General features: G+C 52.9%; 1 protein-coding gene across 4 annotated transcripts in view; it reads right to left on the bottom strand.

The window, feature by feature from the left end:
- LTBP2 (latent transforming growth factor beta binding protein 2) overlaps positions 1-19,729 on the bottom strand; it is a 112,690-nt gene that overhangs the window by 14,379 nt on the left and 78,582 nt on the right. For 3 of the 4 annotated variants that reach the window (XM_017528653.2, XM_017528654.2, XM_017528657.2), the window contains exons 10-18: positions 19,131-19,253; positions 15,578-15,742; positions 15,113-15,328; positions 13,965-13,984; positions 12,711-12,750; positions 11,435-11,536; positions 9,143-9,271; positions 8,272-8,400; positions 3,103-3,222 (exon numbers count right to left, since the gene is read on the bottom strand). In XM_017528653.2, the coding sequence (XP_017384142.1) occupies positions 3,103-3,222; positions 8,272-8,400; positions 9,143-9,271; positions 11,435-11,536; positions 12,711-12,750; positions 13,965-13,984; positions 15,113-15,328; positions 15,578-15,742; positions 19,131-19,253 (1,044 nt within the window). The remainder of the gene's footprint in view (positions 1-3,102; positions 3,223-8,271; positions 8,401-9,142; positions 9,272-11,434; positions 11,537-12,710; positions 12,751-13,964; positions 13,985-15,112; positions 15,329-15,577; positions 15,743-19,130; positions 19,254-19,729) is intronic. The other variant, XM_037738540.1, reaches the window with a different exon arrangement.

Genomic DNA, 19,729 nt, shown 5'->3' with positions numbered 1-19,729 from the left:
AAAAAAAAAAAAAAAAGAAAAAAAGAAAAAAAACGAAACGAAACTTGGCTGCTATGTCACTAAGATAGGGGTTGTTTGTTAACACAGCATAATGTCGTCTATCTTGGCACACTGCTGCTGGCTTCGTTCCTTAACCCAGACCCCCAGCCAGCAGTGATCACACGTGAGTGGAGGGGGATGGCAGAAGATGAAAGCAGCCCCTCAGTCTCCACCCGAGCCAGGGAAGGGCTCTCCTGGATGGAAGTGAATATAACTCCACCATTAGCCAAGCCAATCCAAAGGAACCAGAAGAAGATTCTGAATGAAGCCGACTCTGTCACCAGCTACTCTGAGGCTATCCCACTAGCCTCTTGGTACCTGGACTGGAGCCAGTCACTGGATCCAGAAATATTCCAGTTTTCCTGCCTGGCCTAGGGTATGAATGCTAATCTGAGATTACAGTGTGTTTTAGAGAGTTTTAATGCTCTGGTCTTCGAAGCAAGGAGTCATCTGTCTCATTGCTGTGTTCCTAGCCCATGGCTGACACACAGCTGGTGCTCCACAAACGTTTGCTGACCAAAGAGTGGGAAGCATACCTCAAACCTCACCCTTCATCTTTTTGGTATAAGGCTGCTGAAGAGACCCCAAAGGACTCATGGAAACAGCCGCTCCAGAGACCAGCTTGCCAAGCTGCCATCGGTACACTGGGAGGATCCTGGAACTTCTCTAACCACGGATCAGCCTTTGGATGAGGAAATGTAAAGGTATTCACCTCTGCTGCTTGTGAGAGTATGGGATGGGGGTGGTGAAGGCATTCAGGCAGGGGCCAGAAGCTCAGGTGACTTTGGTTATGGCTGGGCAACACCAAAGGCCCTGGCAGTCTGCAGGGAAGTCTATCTCCCGTCCGTGGGAACCTGGAGTCCCGGTACGACGGAAATGCCATTGAGAATGCTGGACGGGCCTCTGTCCAGACCACTCAGCCTTTCACCAGAGACTTTCAGTTTCAGTGGAGAGAGTGGTTTCTGAGTTGGAGAGAGAAGAAAGAGGGAGAGGAAATTGACTGGGCTCCCAGGGTGATGAGCCGGGTTTGTGGTTACCGATGGAAACCTGGAGAAGTGTGCAGGCTACATCATTCTTTCTTTCAACAGACTCATAGTGTCTGCCCTGGGCCAGGAACTCTGCCTGACCTCCCAGATGAGGTGTGTGTCTAGAACTTTTCCTTGGGGAAGGGAAGGAGAGGGCTGGGGTGTGGGGGAGCCTGGACGTGAAAAAGAACTTCCCTCTGACTGTAACATTTGACCCTACTTACTCAGGGTCTGTATGTGCCAGACAGTGCCTAGCACTTTGTACGCATTAGCTTATCTGGTGCTCACAAAAGTCTCTGAGATGGGCATCACAGTTTCCATTTCCAGACATTGTGTCAAAAGCCAAACCCAAGCCTGTCTGCACCAGAGCCTGTGCCCTTAACACGGACTGGTTAATATAAATCTGATGCGTTGTTTTTTTTTTTTTTTTTTTTTTTTTGAGATGGAGTCTCACTCTATTGCCCAGGCTGGAGTCCAGTGGCATGGTCTTGGCTCACTGCAATCTCCACCTCCCCGGGTTCAAGTGATTCTCCTGTCTCAGCCTCCAGAGTAGCTGGAATTACAGGCATGTGCCACCATGCCCAGCTAATTTTTGTATTTTTAGTAGGTTTCACCATGTTGGCCAGGCTGGTCTTGAACTCCTGACCTCCAGTGACTCACCTGCCTCGGCCTCCCAAAGTGCTGGGATTACAGGTGTGAACTACTGCACTCAGCCTAAACATGATGTTTTTAATGCTCTGGTATTTTCTTGGTTTCCTCTCACCTTGTTTTCTTTTTGATAAAGTCTAATGTCAAATTCATAGCATCATTGTGACGTTAAATGAGGTAATCTATCGAGGACCTAGCCCAGCCACCTGGGATATAGAAGGCACTTGTCAGTGGTGGATGCTATCACTCTCTGTTCTCCTGAAAATGCGAGCTGTTTTGTCTCCATTGTGCTAAAGAGGACAAGGTGGGTGGGTTCTGGCTTTGGTCATGGGTAGGCCTGAGTTTTAAAGGGAGAGGACCAAGAGGGAGGCATTGGGAGGTGACATGCTGGAGCTGAAGGCAGAGCTGTCCATCCTGCACCTGCTGCCACCTCTCCCCTTTGCTTCTCTGGACTTTCTTCCACATTGGGAGTGTGGCATTGGGAAGGGAGGCTGTCCTTTCACAAAGTATACAAGCTCTTCTCTGACTTCTAGGCTCTTTTGAAAGCTGGAAAATCTCGGCCAGAGAAACCTGGAGGCTGGGAGGAGTCTCAGCCTAAGCTTGGACCCAGGGCCCGGTTCTTCCCAGACAGCGCCTAGATTTACCCTCATTTCTTCCTGTCCCAGCCAGTCTGGAGAGCACATGCCCTGGGCCTCCTGCAAGCCTGTGACACCCCAGCCTGTCAGGGACATGGTGGTGGCAGAGCTGCCGGGGGTCTTCAGAGCTGGCACCAGACAGGAGAGGGTCTGTGAGGAGACCAGTTAGAAACGTCACAGTGCCTTTTAGCTGGGTCTGGGAAAGACAGAAGGATCTGGGATCTCTCCTTCTCACTCCTCTTCCCTCCCTCCCTCCCTCCCTCCTTCCCTTCCTTTCCTTCCTTCACATCCTTCCCTTCCTCCCTTCCTTCCTCTAGCATTTGTTGGGTGCTTATCAGGTATCCATGTGCAGACCATCTAAGGATATGGCCCAGCCCTCAGCAGCTCACAATCTAACAAGCTTAACAAGAAGGCTGACACTCCCAAACACACCGACTCTTTCTCTGTCCCATGAGGAGAGCACATTTTTCAAGTCAAGAGGGCGCAAGTGTACAGAGATGTTCCTAAGGTGTCATGTAGATGAAATTATTCATGCCTCCCTGCTGCAGGGGGCAGATAGGATGCCAGAGTATCACTGAGGGAATGGAAGGACTCAGGAATTCCCCTACGTGTCTCTGTCCATAGGTGTGGGCTCAGCATCAAGGTGCCAGGGCGGGACAAGCTAGAAGGCATGCTGGTGGTGGGCGATGCGTGGGGAAGGACAGGCGGGTGGTGGGGTGGGGTGGCAGGCAGCCTCCCTCCTTCCCATTCCTTACCTTGGCAGTGTCCTTTCCTGACCATGATGTAGCCCTGATCACACTCGCAGTGGTAGGAGCCCTCGGTGTTGGTGCACTGCCCCCCGCTGCACACCCCTGGCTGCTCACACTCATTGATATCTGTGAACACACAGAAAAGCCCTGAGTCACAGCCAGCCCCGGAGGACAGTGGAGGGGGCGGGGTCCTGGAGCATGCCTTCCAGAGGCCAAGGACAAAGGATGCCACGCTGAGGCCTGGGGGAGGAAGGCATCCTTGCTGCAGCCACAGTGGGCTGGAGAGGTTCCTGGGGCAGGTCTGGGACTGATCTAGCTCAGGCCCCTGCTAGCCCTGAGTTCCTTTCTCTCAGGGGAGGCTACTTTGGGGGCCTGTGGGGATCCTTACAGCAGTTTCCTTACCCTCATGCAAGGGCTGGTCTGGAGGTGGGGCAGCAGTCTACATGGCATGACCTGCGGAGGCCGACAGGACTCCCACCCGCTCCTGGCCCTGCTACATCCCCCTTGGGTCTGCTCCTGGAGTCCTTCCTTTTTTATTTTATTTTATTTATTTATTTATTTATCTTTTTTCAGACAGAGTTTTGCTCTTGTTGCCCTGGCTGGAGTGCAATGGCACAATCTTGGCTCACTGTAACCTCTGCTTCCCAGGTTCAAGTGATTCTCCTGCCCCAGCCTCCTGAGTAGCTGGGATTACAGTTGCCCACCACCACGCCTGGCTAATTTTTTGTATTTTTAGTAGAGACAGGGTTTCACTATGTTGGCCAAGCTGGTCTTAAACTGCTGACCTCAAGTGATCCACCAGCCTTGACCTCCCAAAGTGTTGGGATGATAGGTGTGAGCCACTGTGCCCGGCCTCCTGGGGTCCTTCCTAAGGATCTTTTTAAAGGTTAGGAACCAAGCAGCCAGTGAGGGATTGCATTTTAGGCAGCCATGGATCTGTAGGGTGTGGTTTCTGCCATTTTGGTGTCCCGTGATGCCTGTAATGCCCAACTGCGCTCATGCCACTCCCATGCTTAAACTCCTGCCAGAGACCCCTGCTACCTCCAGTCCTGCTTGCAGCCTGGCTCACAAGTCCTTTGCCACCTGGCCCAGCTCTGCTGCATTTACTAATTCACGCATGTCCCTTCGTATAGCCTCAGCTATTATGGATTTCAGTGGTCCAGCCTCCAAGCCTTTGTTCACACAAATACTTCTACTCGGAGTCTCTTTCCTCAAGATGGCCAGCAAATCCCTGCCTCCATTTCAAGGACTGATTTAATGCATCACCTCTGGGTCCTGTGGGTCCCCATTCCCTGTCCCCACAGTCAGACCAATCAAGGCCTCACCTTCCCACTCTCCCCCTTAAACTGGGACCAATACAGACACGTCACAGAGCCTTTGTGCAGATTAAATATGATAATCCAGGTGAGGGGTTGAGCACCGTGCCCGCCTGGCATAAGGTAACACTGCAGAAATGTTAGCTATTATTATCCTAGCGTTGAACCCCATCAAATCCAAGCTCCTCAGCCTGGCATGTGAGATCTTGCATAAGCGGCCCCAGCCTGAGTCTCATCTGTTTCCTGCCGCCCACACCTCTCCTACCCTCGCCACACAGGACCTGTTCCTGAGCCTCTGCCCACACTGTCCCCTTGCCTGGAGCAACTTCCTACCCACCAGCATGACTGCCTCCCACTCATCTCTAGCCCAGCATTCCCTGAGGGCCCAGCTCTCAGTGCACCTGTAGCTCTCCTTGACTGCTGGGAACATGCCTTATTAACTCAGCACCACCAGTGCCCAGCACAGAACCCCAATTAGTGCTTCCTGAGGGAATCAAATCAGAATCATTTGTTCATGGACAGTGTCTTCACTTGAGCAATGCTTCATAAAACTCCAGTGCACAGCAAAGTCACCGCCAGAAGGTGGGAAACACACGTTCCTAGACCCACAGCCAGAGATTCTGGCCCAGACATACTAGTGGGCCCAGGAACCCACGTTGTTATAACTCTTCAGGCAATTCTGGAATAACTGGTGTTCACTGTGAGAAACTCTAATCCCAATGGAAGAGAAAAGGGAACTCATAGACAGAGCCATGTGTGGGAATGGATGAAGAACTCGTTCACCCCTGGGGCTGAGACAACTGTCTGATCGATGGCTTGGAAAACTCCCTGGCTCCATGGAGAAAAATGGAGATGTGAATAGCTAAAGACCAGGTTCTTAACAGCCATACAAAGATGGACTCCAGATGAATCAAAGCATACGATAAAAGGGAAAACTAGAACTCAAGGTATAGGAGAATATCCTTGTGACTTCGGGATATGGAAAGATTTCTTAAATAAAGCCCCCAAAACACAAAAAATAAGGCAAAATGGTGAATGTCGATACATCAAAATTAAGAATTTCTGTTCCAAGAAATGTAGATAAGCTTAAAGGATAGAGGACAAAATGGGAGCATTGCAATTTCTAAATCCAGCCAAGAATCTACAATCTATAATGCACTCCTAAACAGCCCCAGGAAAAAGCAGCAACGACCATTGGAAAACTGAACAAAAATGGGACCCAGCAGTTTACAGATGAGGAAACCCACAGGCCAATGGATGAAGACATGCTTACATTTACCAGTAAACATTTACCTAGATATTTAATATGTAAACAATGTATCTTATTTATATTAACCTATATAAATTGTAGTGGTTTATATTAATTATATACATTATTTAATCAATCAATATAAATATTAAATCATTGAAGTAATGAGATATTACTGTATGAGACTGGCAAACTTTAGAAGGTGGGAGTTATTTGGGACAAGGCCTCTTCAAGTGGCAGCCAAGCCCCACAAGTACTTACAGCCAATCTTGAGCCCCACCGCTTGTCCCCCAGCTGCTGGGGCTGGCAGAGACATCTTGGACACCCGGGCTGGCCCCTGGCAGAAACCTGTGTCTGGGCCAGTCCTGGTGATCCCATTCCCTGCAGCAGCTGCTGCTCATCCCAGTCCAGCTCCCCAGGCTGGGTCTGCAAAGAGCAGTGCCTCTGGCCCACAGCACCCACCTGGACCACTGGAGCCCAGAGAAGCCCCCTTCCCTTAGCCTCTGTCCTGGCTCCTCCAGCCTATTCTGAGCCCTGCCGCTTGAGTCAGCTCCCTGGAAGTCAGCTGACCCGGTCACCACCGTTCTGCTCACAGACTTCTGCTGGCTGCCCCTGCCTGTGAGACAGTATCCAAACACTTCAGCCTGGCACTCGAGACATTTCCCACACTGGCCTCTTCCTCCACGTAGCCCTGCTCCAGTCACACTGTATTCATCATTATTCGCAGAGCATGCCAGGGAACGTTCACTACTTAGGTCTCCGCAGGGGATCTACTTGGAATCCCTGCTGCTCCCTCCATTCCTATTCATGCTCCGCGGTGGTGTCCAACACCCTGTGTGTAAAGGAATGTGTCTTTGGAAACAAACCATGCTTTGGAGCTAGAGTGATTTGATTCTGTTTCTAGCCTTGTCACCACTAGGTATGAGGCCCCTGGGTATTTCAATTCACCTCTGAGCCTCAGTTTGCTAAACTGTTAAATGGGGCTAAGGATTTCTACAACATGGATTTGGGATGATGAACTTCATGTAACTAAGTGCTTGGAACAGTGCCGACATATAATAAGTGTTCATTAAATGGTAGCTATTCATACTCTGCTCCAGCTCGAGCACCCACATAATCTTATACAGAACCACTTGCTTCCTCATCTGCATCCCACCATGTCACCATTCATACCTCACTCATCTCAGCATCCTCAGAGCTTGGCACAGTGCCTGTCACATAGGTGCCCAATGCATGAGAGCACAATGAATGCCACCCATGATTCTCCCGCTCTTCCATTAAGGTAGGTGGTCTGCCCCTTCTACTTCCCTTCCTTCCATAATCAAGTGAGAGGACCTGGATGGTTTTGGTTTCTGTACACTGGACTCCTGGGGCATTGGAACCCAAGGGGATCCTGGCAGCAGGAGGATACACAGCTTCTCTGGCCTCCCTGGGGGTCTGGCAAGAGCCAGCAATGTGAGCCCCAAGCCCTCGCAGGGCCCCTCTTGAGGTGAAGGATTGAGAACTGGGTTATGAATCTTAAGGTACTGCTTAGAAAGCACTGCATTAGGCTGGGCGTGGTGGCTCACGCCTGTAAATCCCAGCACTTTGGGAGGTCGAGGTGGGCGAATCACAAGGTAGACACGGAGACCATCCTGGCCAACATGGTGAAAACCCATCTCTACTAAAAATACAAAAATTAGCTGGGCGTGGTGGTGGGCACCTGTACTCCCAGCTACTTGGGAGGCTGAGGCAAGAGAATCACTTGAAACTGGGAGGTGGAGGTTGCAGTGAGCCGAGATGGCGCCATTGCACTCTAGCCTGGCAACAGAGTGAGACTCCATTGAAGGAAGGAAGGAAGGAAGGAAGGAAGGAAGGAAGGAAGGAAGGAAGGAAGGAAGGAAGGAAGGAAGGAAGGAAGGGAGAGAGAGAGAGAGGAGGGAGGGAGGGAGGGAGGGAAAGAAAGGAAGGAAGGAAGGAGGAAAGAAAGAAGGAAAGAAAAAGAAAGAAAGAAGGTAGGCAGGCAAGCACTGCTGCATTCTATTATTTGTGAACTTAATCATAAAAATATATGTGGAAAAAAATTATGGGGAGTGTTTTGCATCATTAAAGGGTTTACGTTGGAAGCGTATTTATCAAGGGTCCCCTGGCAGTGGGCAGCATCTTCCCAGGGAAGTTCAAAGCCCTACGAGTGTCTCCAAGCTGCTGGGAACCGTGCTCCTCATTCAAAGGCACACCTACTCCCTAGTTTGCCAATAGCCCCAGCCTGGCGTCCTCATGGGTCTCCCTCCTTCCCTAAAATGAAAGCAGCTCCTTGTCACTCAGAGTTTGGGGGGCCTGGTGATTAGTCCTCATCTCCAGGCATGTCTGCTGACCCTGTGACACTCTTGGCTCCACCCACAATGCCTTAGGGCCTTTGCAGAGATTGCTGGCTTTTGGATTTCTACCCCTCCTTGACACTGGTATAGGGTTAGCTTCCTCCCAGACCCAGGCCCGAGTTCTGTTCTCTCCTCCCTCAGCTGGCCACTCCCCATTCTGCAGCACGGTGTTTGGGGGTGTGAACCCCTTGTTCCTCTTCCATACCCTTGAGACTGTGGGGCATGTCCAAGGGCAAGGGCGGGCTTGGCTTACCTTGACACTCCTGCGTGGCCCCCGAGGTGGCCAGCGTGTAGCCAGGGTAGCAGAAGCAGGAATAGGAACCCACGCGGTTGATGCAGCGCCCTTTCCCCTTGCAGGGGTCCCTCAGACACTCATTGTCATCTGACCAGAAGGAGGCAGGGAGGCAGGTCAAGGGGGCCAGCGGTGCCATTCTTTGGGCACCTGCCAGCTACTTGCCCACATTAAGGACAGGGCAGGGGGTGATGCTGTGTGACAAGGAAGGGGTGAAGGAGTGGAAGAGGCTGAGGAGATGAAAATCCTAAGGCTGGAAGCCATAAAGTTAGCCCATAGGGCCCACTCAGGCACCAGAAGCCTGGGGTGACTGCCAGCCCCTCCTCTCTGCCCCTTGTCTCCTTCCTCCAGTAGCCTCATGATTCCTTTCTCCTCTGAAACCACAGTAGGTGTTTCTCCCTTATTTGAACATAGTGAGGGGAGGAAGAATGAGGTCCACAGGTGATGATTTATCTTAGCCTCAGATCTACCCCCAGGGATGACCCTGGTGGAGACATCTGCAACTAGGGTAGACCTTGGTCCACTCTGCAGGCAGCAAAATGGCCAGTTTGAGGGGTGGGCTGATCTCAGTGCAGAAGGCTGCCAGGCACAGGTCAGGGTGCATGCAATGGGGTGGCTTCCATGCTCCTGGAGTCCTGGAGACTCATCGGATGGGGCTTCCCTTGAAGGTTAACACTAGCTTTGTCTATAGGAACTGCACTCCTCCTAAACTCACTGACCACCCAGCACTGCTTGGACCTTCTGCTTCTTCCTGGACTCTCAACTTAGCCTCCTAGCCCCTGCTCCCATCTACTCCAGCCGCCAAGTAAGCCCAGGGCACCCAAGTGAATACCCGTGCAGTAGGCCTGGCTGGGATGCAGCCGGTAGCCAGGGCTGCAGACACATCTGTATCCATCTGGGAGGTTCACGCAGGTTCCAGGGCCACAGATGTTGGTGTCTCCAGTAGCACATCTGTCAATGTCTGTGGGAGACAGAGCAAAGCAGAGGTTATGGCAGGGTGGGTGCTGGACAGAGTCAGTGGCCAGGGTCTAGGGGCCATACCCATGCACAGCTTAGCCTTGCATAAGATCCCAGAGGACCTCTGCCCGGGACCCCAAACCCTACCCAGGATGGAGTTCAAGGTAGGTCATTCTCCTCACCGAGATCTAATAGGTCACCCATAAGTCCAGCAAATTTCTGCAAAAACCCTCCAACCTGGCCCTACCCCAAAAATGGGCCTGACTCCTACCCAGTGCCCAGTGCCCAGTGCCACCCCTCCCTGTAACTCCTGCCCAGTTTTCCCTGGACAGATGGACAGATCTGGTGAGTAAGCTGCATGGGGAAAACCACGGGTGAAATGGGAGATGTGGGTTGGGGTCCACTGAGCAAGCCTTGAATGCCACATTGAGACTGGCCTATAACAGGGCGTTGGTGAAAGGTGGGAGTGGGTCAGAGCAGTCCTAGAAAGGCCACGCAGGCAGTGAGGTGATGGATAAACTGATATGGGAGAGATAGTGGGCCCTTAAAACCTGTTGAATAATTTAAATGAGGGTCTGCCTTGGGTAGTGGTGATGGGGTGAAAAGTGGGGAGACAGGTGCAGAATTGAGAAATAATTTGGAGGCAGATTCACTGGGACTCAGGGCTGAGGCTGTGTAGACAGCAGAGACTCTAGCTTTCTGAAAAGTATCCCTAATACGAGAAAACTACCTGGCACTTAGAACATGCCAAATGAATGAATGAATGAATAATGAATGAATGATGCCTTCTGCCTTTCTGTCCAACCTGAAGTCTCTGCCTGAAGCCCACATGCTCAGGGCTCCCTGCCCTGCGCCCACAGCTCAGGAGAACCTGAAGGCCCAAGGGAATGGGGTGGGAGGTGGTCTGTATGTGGGTATACAGTGGGGCTTAGTCTGCCAAATTGTACTGAATTGAATGTGTACCCAAGGCTACCCTCTCCCTGGGCCTGGCTCCAAGTTTGTGTCCACCTGGAGGGTGGTAGGGGCCCTCAGCTTGGTCTTAAATGTCTGCCCAGAGGGATGGGGTTACAGAATGGCAGAGGAGAAGGGGGATAGGGCAAAAGGCTGAGGCTGGTGGTGATAGTAGGGACACTCACCCACATGTCAAGAGCTGCTGCTGAGATTGGCCTGCCCCCTGCCCCCTGCCCCCTGCTTCCCACCCCTTCCTCCACACCCATTTTCCTTGTCAGAAACTCAGCATTCCTCCATGCACTCTGCCTGCTGAGCAGAGGACAGAAGAGGATGTTCCCTGGAGCAGCACTTTGAGCCCAGAGGAGAGAGGTCCTGAGAGAGGTCAGTGGGGTACACCTGGGAAGGCTGAACCCCTGCTCCCCACTCTCTGGACTTTCCCTCAGGCTGCAGGGGCTTTCCATTTGCTGGAAGAAATTTAGAACCCCACCACTACCCTCACCCCCACCCAAGGTGACTTGGGTTTCTAGATCCAGCCGTGAGGTTAAGGGAGCAGGAGCCCCCCAGAACGGACACACACGTGTGCACGGAATAGCAGCAACAACACCCGCCTTGCTTCTCTGGCACCAAGTCCCCAGACAATGAGCCTTTAAGGAGGGCACATTCCAGAGCAAGGTGGATTTGCCAGGATCGCCTCCACGCCCGCCCCTCACTCCCATCACTGTAGCTGACCAGAGGGAGAGGAATGCAGGCTTGGTTAAACAACCTTGAGAAATAGAGCCATGTTCCTTCCCGAAAATCAGCCTTCCCGTGGGCAGGCAGCTGCTTGCTGCCAGGACATTCTGCTGACTCGGGGGAGGGGTGGCCTGGAAGAGCCAGGACCCCAGCGGACCACACTCTCCATGTTCCCCTTCTTCGAAAGGGACCCCCAGATTCTCCTGGAAGACCCCTGGCTTCCCTCTCCCATGGCGTCCCTTCTCTTCCCCCTTCTGGGCTTGGACAGTGCTCCAGACAGGGCTCTCGCTTTCACTAGAGGGACCCTGTGCTCTTTGTAAGATGAGGCTGGGGTGCAGAGCGCCGCCGGGGCCCTGCTGGAGACTTCACTTAGTTGGAAAGGCCAGGGGGCATTCCACTCATGCCCCCACCCTGGAGTTGGCTCTGGACAGCCACAGCTCTCAGGGCAGGGCGCAGGGAGCCTCAAAGGGCTGGCTGTAGCTACCTGGGGTGCTCAGGGTCACCAGCACATTGGTGGAGGGGGTCACTTGTTCTTCCTGTATCTCTGGAATTCCCTGTTCAGGCATTGGTGGGGTTGTGGCATCCCCTGCGAAGGAGAGAGGGGAAGAGGTGGGTCAGCCCCTTGGCCGACCATGGCCCCTCCCTTTTCCCTGCTGCTCAGGCTCCCAAGAACGAAGGGTGAAGCCTGGATGGGTCACTCCCATGCCTTCCAGTCTCTTGAAAGTTAATCTGGCCCCACTTAGAGAATCTCAGAGCTCTCACAGGCCTTGGAGGACATCCAGCCCAATCCTCCATTTCAGGGACAGGAGACTGAGGCTTGCAGAAATGGCTACTTGTCCAAGGCCAGCCAGCTTGTTGGAGGCACAGCTGGGTCTCCTGATTTGCCCTTCAACATTCTTTCCCTTCTGCTGACAAAGCATTTCACAGCTTACAGAGAAATGCTCTGCCCCAAATACCAACATCTTATTTGCCTTGAGATGCCGCAAGACAGGCATCAGTGTCTTCTGTTTTACAGGAACCATGAGCTCAGCCTTCCGATGTCTGAACCCAACACCAGTGACAGGCAAGTAGCATTTTTAGGAAGTAAGACAAAGCCTCCTGGGGGAAGGAGTGTAGCGACCCAGCCGACCACCTGTTTCAGCTAGTGCTGTCCCTTTGTTCTGATTTATGTGCCAAGTGGTGCCATGAAATCCACAAAGAGCTCCGTGGCTAGAAAACTGTGATGGCATGGCGTGGTGGCTCACACCTGTAATCCAAGCACTTTGGGAGGTTGAGGCAGGCGGATCACCTGAGGTCAGGAGTTTGAGACTAGCCTGACCAATATGGTAAAACCCCGTCTCTATTCAAAATATAAAAATTAGCCAGGCGTGGTGGTACACGCTTGTAGTCCCAGCTACTGGGGAGGCTGAAACAGGCTAAGAATTGCTTGAACCTGGGAAACAGAGGTTGCAATGAGTCAAGGTCATACCACCACACTCCAGCCTAGGCCACAGAGTGAAACTCCATCTCAAAAAAAGAAGAAAACTATCTGTGAAGCATCATGGAGTGATATACATGAAGTGAGATACACTCTATACACTTACCTCACCTTAGGTGTATAGAGAGCTCCCAGAAACAGCACTCACAGGCCATATCCTTCTCACCCTCCTCTGATTTGTGTGAGTGTGGACCAGCTCACACATGGTAAGTCCGCTCCTGATTAAGGACTCTCTTTCCCTCCCTTCTCTTTTGCCTGGGAGCTGCTAAGAAGAAGGACTCACCTGGGACCCAGGCAGGTGCAGGAGTGACACCGGTCGTGACCTGCACAGAAACAGGAGAGGGTCGCTTTTGGCTCTTCTGTTGTCCCTGCAACGTGTTACCTTCCACCACACCCACCCCCACCTCCGGGCTTCCTACCAGCTGGCTGGTTCACGTTTTCATTCCTTCCTGATATTGATGAGTTCTTACTCTATGCTGGGTATTTTGCCAGGCACTTTATACCACTCACTTCATTTGTCTTCTCAACTATCTCATGACGGGAAGTTGAAATGATGAAATGAGCTGATGTGCATACTATGCCAGCTCAGTGCTGGGTACACGGTGGAAAGTTAGCAAGTGTGGTGTCAGCTATAACCCCCGAATCTCAACACAGTCACAGAAGCTCTGGAGGTTCACTGCAGTCCTGGAGCCACAGGGCCAGTGTGGAAAAGCTGGGACCGCAGGCTATACTTGGTGTCCCTCAACACGGCTGGTGGACAGAGGTAGCTGAGAGGTGGGGACGCAATAGGAGGAGAGTGGGCAGAGGGTGAAAACAGCCCTGGAGCTGGCTGCAGCCGTGGGGACTGGGGTTAGCACTTTCGCCTGGGAGGACATCATATGGGAGCCCAGGGAAAGAATAAGACCCCTCAGAGAAACTGTATTTGGGGACAGTCAGCAATGCAATTCGGAGGGTCGGAGAACAGAGCAGGGACTAAGGCTGATGAAGGAAGAAACAGATCTCCTCTTCTGGAATGTTTTCCTAGGAGGACACCCAGTTTTTCCCAGGGGAATCTTGGGCACAGGGAAGGGAGTTGGATGCGCCTTTCTCAGTGAGGTGGTTTGAGGCTGTTCACAGCTGTGCCCGACTTCCCCATACACCACTCCCAGAGGAGACCTGAGGTCCAACCAAACCGTGCAGAAAGTGCCAGACCGAGAATGAACTGGAACCAGCTCTACACCCCATCTGCAGTGCTTAAAGCTTGAGCGATGGCCAGGACTAACAGGACATGTTCCCACTTCCTTTCTGAAGGGGCCCCAGCCCATCCCAAATGGGAAACTGCTTGCACAGGGGCCACTCCGTCAACAGGAGCTGTTGCTGTCACTTCCTTTAGGGTAAAACTGGGTCTTTGGATCAATCCTCCCACTTGGTCATCTCTTCAAATAAAATCCGACAGATACTCCATCTTTCTCCCTCTCACTGTCCTGGGGCCTGAGCTGCTACCAGGTCCTCGTCTCTGCCATGCTTGCCCGGCTCCCTAGTGAGAGGATTCACTCACCTGGCTAGCCTGAGAGTCACCTGGAAGGGAAAGGTGAGGGCGTTAGCTCAGGGAGGAGGGTCTGGCTGCCTTCTCCCCTCACCACCACTTGGGCAGCTCCACAGTCTGCACCCGGACCACATCCCCGGCAGGGCCAGCAGCACAGAGAGCATGGACTCTTCTACCTGCCTCTGCTTGTCACCCTTGCAGGGACTAGCCACCACAGAATCCCAGAACCCCAGGGCTGGAGGGCCTGAAGATAGCTCAGTGCAGCCTCTCACTTGGTAAGCAGAAGCCCCTGCTTTCCTGTAAGGCCTCCGGTGACAGGGGTCCCACCTGCTCCCGGGCCTGTCCACCCCATCCATCCTGGAGCCACCTCCTTGCACTGCTACCTCCTTCCTCCCTTGCCTCCCAGCCAGGCTGGGTAACGCTGCCCGCTGCCCCGGGCTCTGGGCCAGGGGAACAGTTTGAGGAAGGAGCGGAGTTGCTCCTGGCGTGGCCAGTGTCCTGTGTCCACAGCACTGGGACTCTGTCCTCACTTCCCTGTCTAGTCCAGATTCCTGGAGCAATTTGAGAAACCACATAGTTTTCCTGGCCTTATGATGCTCCAGGCCTCCTGCACTCAAGTGTTACCAGTTCACCTGGGCATGACTTCTCCATAGCTTTCAGGGCGCTTGCAAGGAGAGCCTCATACCCAGTCTCCCTCCAGCCCTGTGCCTCTGGAGTCCAACGTCGCTGGGCTGAGTTAGCACTCCGACTCTAAGGCCAGGGCCAGGGGTCTAGCATGCAGGTCCCCAGGACCCACCTGCCAGCTGTTCAGGCCTGCAGCAAGCACTGGCCCCAGAAGCTGCATGGCCAGGGGGCAGGAGACAGAGAGGCCTGATTGCTGGGGTGGGGGCTGCGGCTTACCTTTCCCACCTCCACAAGCAACTCCCTGGGGCATGAGCGCCTCTTGACCTCATATGGGAGAGGAAGTAGGTGGGGCCCTACAGTTGCACCAGGCCATGAGAGAAGGCTGCCAGGGCTGGGTGCTGCTGCTCCAAACTCCCTTTCCGAATGCCCCAGAGGTGGGATGCCCAGGGACCCAGGATAAATGCCCACAGTTCTCTGAGGTGTTGGAAACTTAGGGGAAAGAGGAATCCCTCAGGCATCTCCCCCAGCTCAGATACCCTTGTCAGGCATGGTCCCGGCCTCAAGCCAGGTGTCCGTGACGACCCGGAGCGGCTGTCTGTCTGCTGGGCCGGGCGGTGCCACATTGCTCCTCTGCCCTTGCTCCCTTGGGGGCCTGGCCAGCTCCTCCTCCTCAGCTTTCCTCATGGACAGGCGGATGTCAGAGCTCGCGTAGGTGTAGCCGTGCCCGGCGGGGCAGATCTCTCTGAAGGCCTCTGCAAAGCCAACAGCCAGAGGACAAGCTGAGAGGTGCTGTTCCTACAGGAAACCAGGGCCCTCCTTTCCTTCCTTTGGGAGACACGGCAGTTGTGGGAGCCAAGAGGAAGGGAGCCCCAAGTTGGGATAAGCAGGTAAGCAGGCAGGGAAGACTACTTCAGTCTTCCAGCTTGAGGGAGGTCTACTCGGGCAAGCAACGCGGTCACTGGCCTTGAGGGAGTAAAAGCCCGGATGGAGACCGGGGTTACCTGTGCCAGGCAGAGGGCATTTCTCACACTCGCCGCCCCATGCTTTGCCCACGCGGCTGCAGCAGCATATCTGCTTGGTGATCCGCTGGGCCAAAGGCAGGGTACAGTTGCCAGGCCCCAGCGACCGGTAGCACAGTCCCTGCAGCATGGAGATGGCCTTGTCCGCTGCAACAGACACAGCACGTGGAGGTGGGCAGGTGGCCAGCGGGAGGGGAATGCGAAGCTGGGAGGGCAGTGGATGGAGGTGTGGCTGGCCACATGCGCTCAGACTGGCCTGGCCCGTATCTCCGTCATGACGTTTGGAGCCCTGTAAATCCTCACAAGAACTTTAGGAGGAAGAGGCAGAGTAGAATGTCTCAGCACCTGCAAATGTCATGTGCTGGATGAGACCTGTGACTCCCCACCTGCATGAGGAGGAGTCACCTGAGGGCAGGAAACGAGGATGCAGCTGCTTGTCTAAGGTGCTGAGTTTAGAAGTGTTTACTGAAGGACCCGCGTGTGCCTGGGGTTGGGCGGGGAGCAGTACATCCTGAGGACCACAGCCTTCCGGAATGTGAGACAAGGTAAGGAACAAAGGCTCAGTGGGGAGCTTGAAGGACAGGGACTCTATCTTGGTCATCTCTGGCACCCAGGCACCTTCCATCGTGTCTGGTGCACGCAGATGCTAAGTAATGCTTGTTGAATCTATGGATGGATGGCTAAATCAGTGAGCCAATCAAAGACGGAATCAACCAGCCAATCAAAATACAGAGGGTAACTGTGAGTTTGAACTACACTGGGCTTGGGTCATAGCAATGCCACCACCCTTATCTCCTTTCTTGTACTTTGATAATAAATATTAAAGAATAGTTTATTTATGTTATCTCAATGGAAGACGAGGAGGCATGCCAAGTTGGAAAAGTCTGGATTCCATAGAGGGCGGACTGGATTCTAAGAGGAGGGGAGGTGGAGTGAAGAGAACATCAATCAAAGTTGAGGAATGAATGATTCTGGGGAAGTCCTGGTCAGGCCCAGGATGCAGCAGACCGAGTTTGAATCCCTGCTCCGCCATGAACTATAGGACCTCCCTGGGCCTTAGCTTCTTCACATGTAAAATGAAGATGAGAATGATCATTCCATGGCAGGGGACACCTGTATTTCTGCCTGCCCAGAGTCTATGTGCCATATTCTGGTGTAATCACCCTGGTTCTCCTATGGGAACCACCAGTTTCCCACCCTTGGTCCATGTGACTGGAGTGGAGGCTGACGCCTTTCTGGCTGAGGGCATGTTGTCCATACCCTGGGTGACAGTGATTGGATCAGCGATGGGCACTACACTAAGGAGGTCCAATGATAATCAGCATTGAGACTATTCCTGGGCATTAGGGAAAAGGGGCTCATTTTTTATTGAGTTTGCAAGGCTGAGAGGGTGTAGACCTAGAGCATCTGGTGACCACCTTTGAAGGAACCATGAAACTGACACAGAGGAAACAGCAGCACACCCTGCAATATGGTGGCTGCCTGGGTCAGCCAGCCTGGGGCCACACCATGCCTGCACTGCCTAGTTGTGTGAACCAATGCTTTTTTTTTTGAGAAGTCTCACTCTGTTGGCCAGGCTGCAGTGTAGTGCTGCAATCTCAGCTCACTGCAACCTCTGCCTCCTGGGCTTAAGCCAACCTCCCACCTCAGCCTCCCAAGTAGCCAGGACTACAGGCGTGCACCACCATGCCTGGCAAATTTTTAATTTTTTGTAAAGACAGGCATGTGTCTTTACAAAAGACACATGGAATGATCACTCTTGTCTTCATTTTACACATGAAGAAGCTAAGGCCCAGGGAGGTCCTGTAGATCACAGTGGAGCAGGGATTTGATTTAATTTTTGTAAAGTCTCACCATGTTGCCTAGGCTGGTCTTGAACTCCTGAGCTCAAGTGATGCACCTGCCTCAGCCTCCCAAAGTGCTGGGATTACAAGTGTGAGCCACTGTGCCCAGCCCCAGCGAGTTCTTTTTTTGCTTAAGGCAGTTTGAGTTTGGTTTCTGTCACTTACAATCCAAAGACTCCTGATTAATAAACTTTCTTTGTGATATTGTCATAGGGATTAAATCGAGTGTAAGGTGTGTGAGAGTGGCTTGTCAAAGCTCACATGCTCACCACAGGTAAATCATCAGCCAGGCTGTGAGCCCTGGATCTCCAGCTGCAATCTCTGCTTCTAGCAGCCACTTCCCTTGGGACACTGCAAGGAAGGTCTCTGTCCCTTTGAACCCCAGGGTGGAGATGACCCAGGAGGGAATATCAGGAGGCTGGGGTAGTCCTGTAGACTGCTCCACTGGACCCAGTCAGGTGGCAGGGAGGGAAGGAGGCAGAACTCAGAAACAAAGGGAAGAGAAACTTCGTGCCACCCCTCCCACCTACAGGGAGGTGACTCACTGTGGGAGGCTAGAGGGAGTAACACCAGGGACAGAGAGGGAAAAAAGGACACTCGAGAGCCATCTCTGCTTTCCTGTATTAAAAGTCTCTTTCTGGGACTAATAAATAAAAGTCACCGTGGATGTCAAACACCCCTGTCTGGTGAAGGGATCGTAAGTGACGTGGAGTAGAAGGAAGGGCTGTAAGCCTCTCAAGGCCTTGATCACCTGCCACTGCCACCCTGAAGGTTTCTTGAGAGCAGCCTGACATGTTCTCCAGGTGCAATCTCTGGGCATCCCCTCCTATAGCTCTTGCTGCTTCTCTCCCTGGAGCCACTGGGTTCAGTCTCTGGGTGGCAGTGGAGTCTTGTTCAACCCCATGGCCCTCCCAGACCTGATACCAGGAAGTTTGCAGACTGAGGGCTTGGCCAGTTGCAGGGAGCTCTGCTTAGCTGGGGGCACCCATCCAACCTGGGCTGCTGCCTCCCAGAGGCCAGTTGGGACTGGTTTTATTCAGCTCTGGTCAGGCCTTCCTGCCCACAGAAAGCCCCATCTGGGCCATGGCATCAGTTCCGCCATTGGAGGGTACTGCCAACCTTGGTCTCTCCCCCTGGAAACCACAGAGGTCACTGGAAACAGGCCTGCCTGGCATACATGCACACATATACCTGGACACAATGCTAATGCTCACTGTGTGTTCATGGATGAGGAGAAACTTCTGAACCACAAGGGACCACAGGATTGTGGAAAGGCCCTGGGGTGGGGCAGAAGCTCCATGAATGCTAGGGACAGCCCTTCTGGAAGGGTCACTCAGCAGCCAAGGCTCAGCAGACAACACAGCAGAGGCCACACACCCCCACCCCACCCCCCCTACTGTCAAAGAAAACAAGGCTACATGTGGAACAAAAATGATTAGAAAGGAAAAAAAAAATAAGAAATAGAAAGGATGAATTCCAAAGTGCAAAGTTCTGGAAGAAATGCCTAGGGTAAAAAGCCGATCCAGTTTTTCACATTGGGTCAAACTCCAGGTTGAGTAGCAGACACAGGCCCTGAGCATGGGATGATGATCAGGTCTGGGGAAAATTACTGCCCTGGGCCTGGCCTGTGGATCTGAAGGGTCCCATCTTGCCTCCTAGTGTCCTCCACCCCCGTCCCCGTCAGCACTCACACACACAGCGGCTCCGCGATGGATCCAGCATGAGGCCAGGTCTGCACGTGCACAGGTAGCTGCCCCTCGTGTTCACACACTCCGCGTCCTTGCACAGGCCCAGAGTCAAGCACTCGTTGATATCTGCAGGGTTGGAGGAGATGACCAAGTGCCCGCCCCACTGATGCAGGGGAGGGGCTGGGCGGAGATCTTCAAATACTCTCCCCAAATAAAACAACACCAAAAGAGCTGCTATGCATTCAGTGTGATTCCTCTCCCCGTGCCTCAGTTTCATTTATAAAATGAGAATAGTGATAGTAACAGCTGGACGGTGTTGTTAGATGGATACAATAAGATAAAATTGCAAACCAGTGGTGTGATCTCAGCTCATTGCAGCCTCCATCTCCCCAGTTCAAGCAACTTATGCCTCAGCCTCCCAAGTAGCTGGAATTACGGGCGCTTACCACCACATCCAGCTAATTTTTGTATTTTTTATAGACTCACATTTTTACCATGTTGCCCATGGCTGGTCTCAAACTCCTGGCCTCAAGCAATCAGCCCACCTGGGCCTCCCAAAGTGCTGGGATGACAAGCGAGAGCTGCCTCGATGGCCTCAAGCA

Source organism: Cebus imitator, unplaced genomic scaffold, assembly GCF_001604975.1.
Source record: "Cebus imitator isolate Cc_AM_T3 unplaced genomic scaffold, Cebus_imitator-1.0 Scaffold54, whole genome shotgun sequence".
Classification (NCBI taxonomy): domain Eukaryota; kingdom Metazoa; phylum Chordata; class Mammalia; order Primates; family Cebidae; genus Cebus; species Cebus imitator.
The sequence above is the reverse complement of the archived record's forward strand: the minus strand, read 5'-3'. Positions and strand labels throughout refer to the sequence as shown.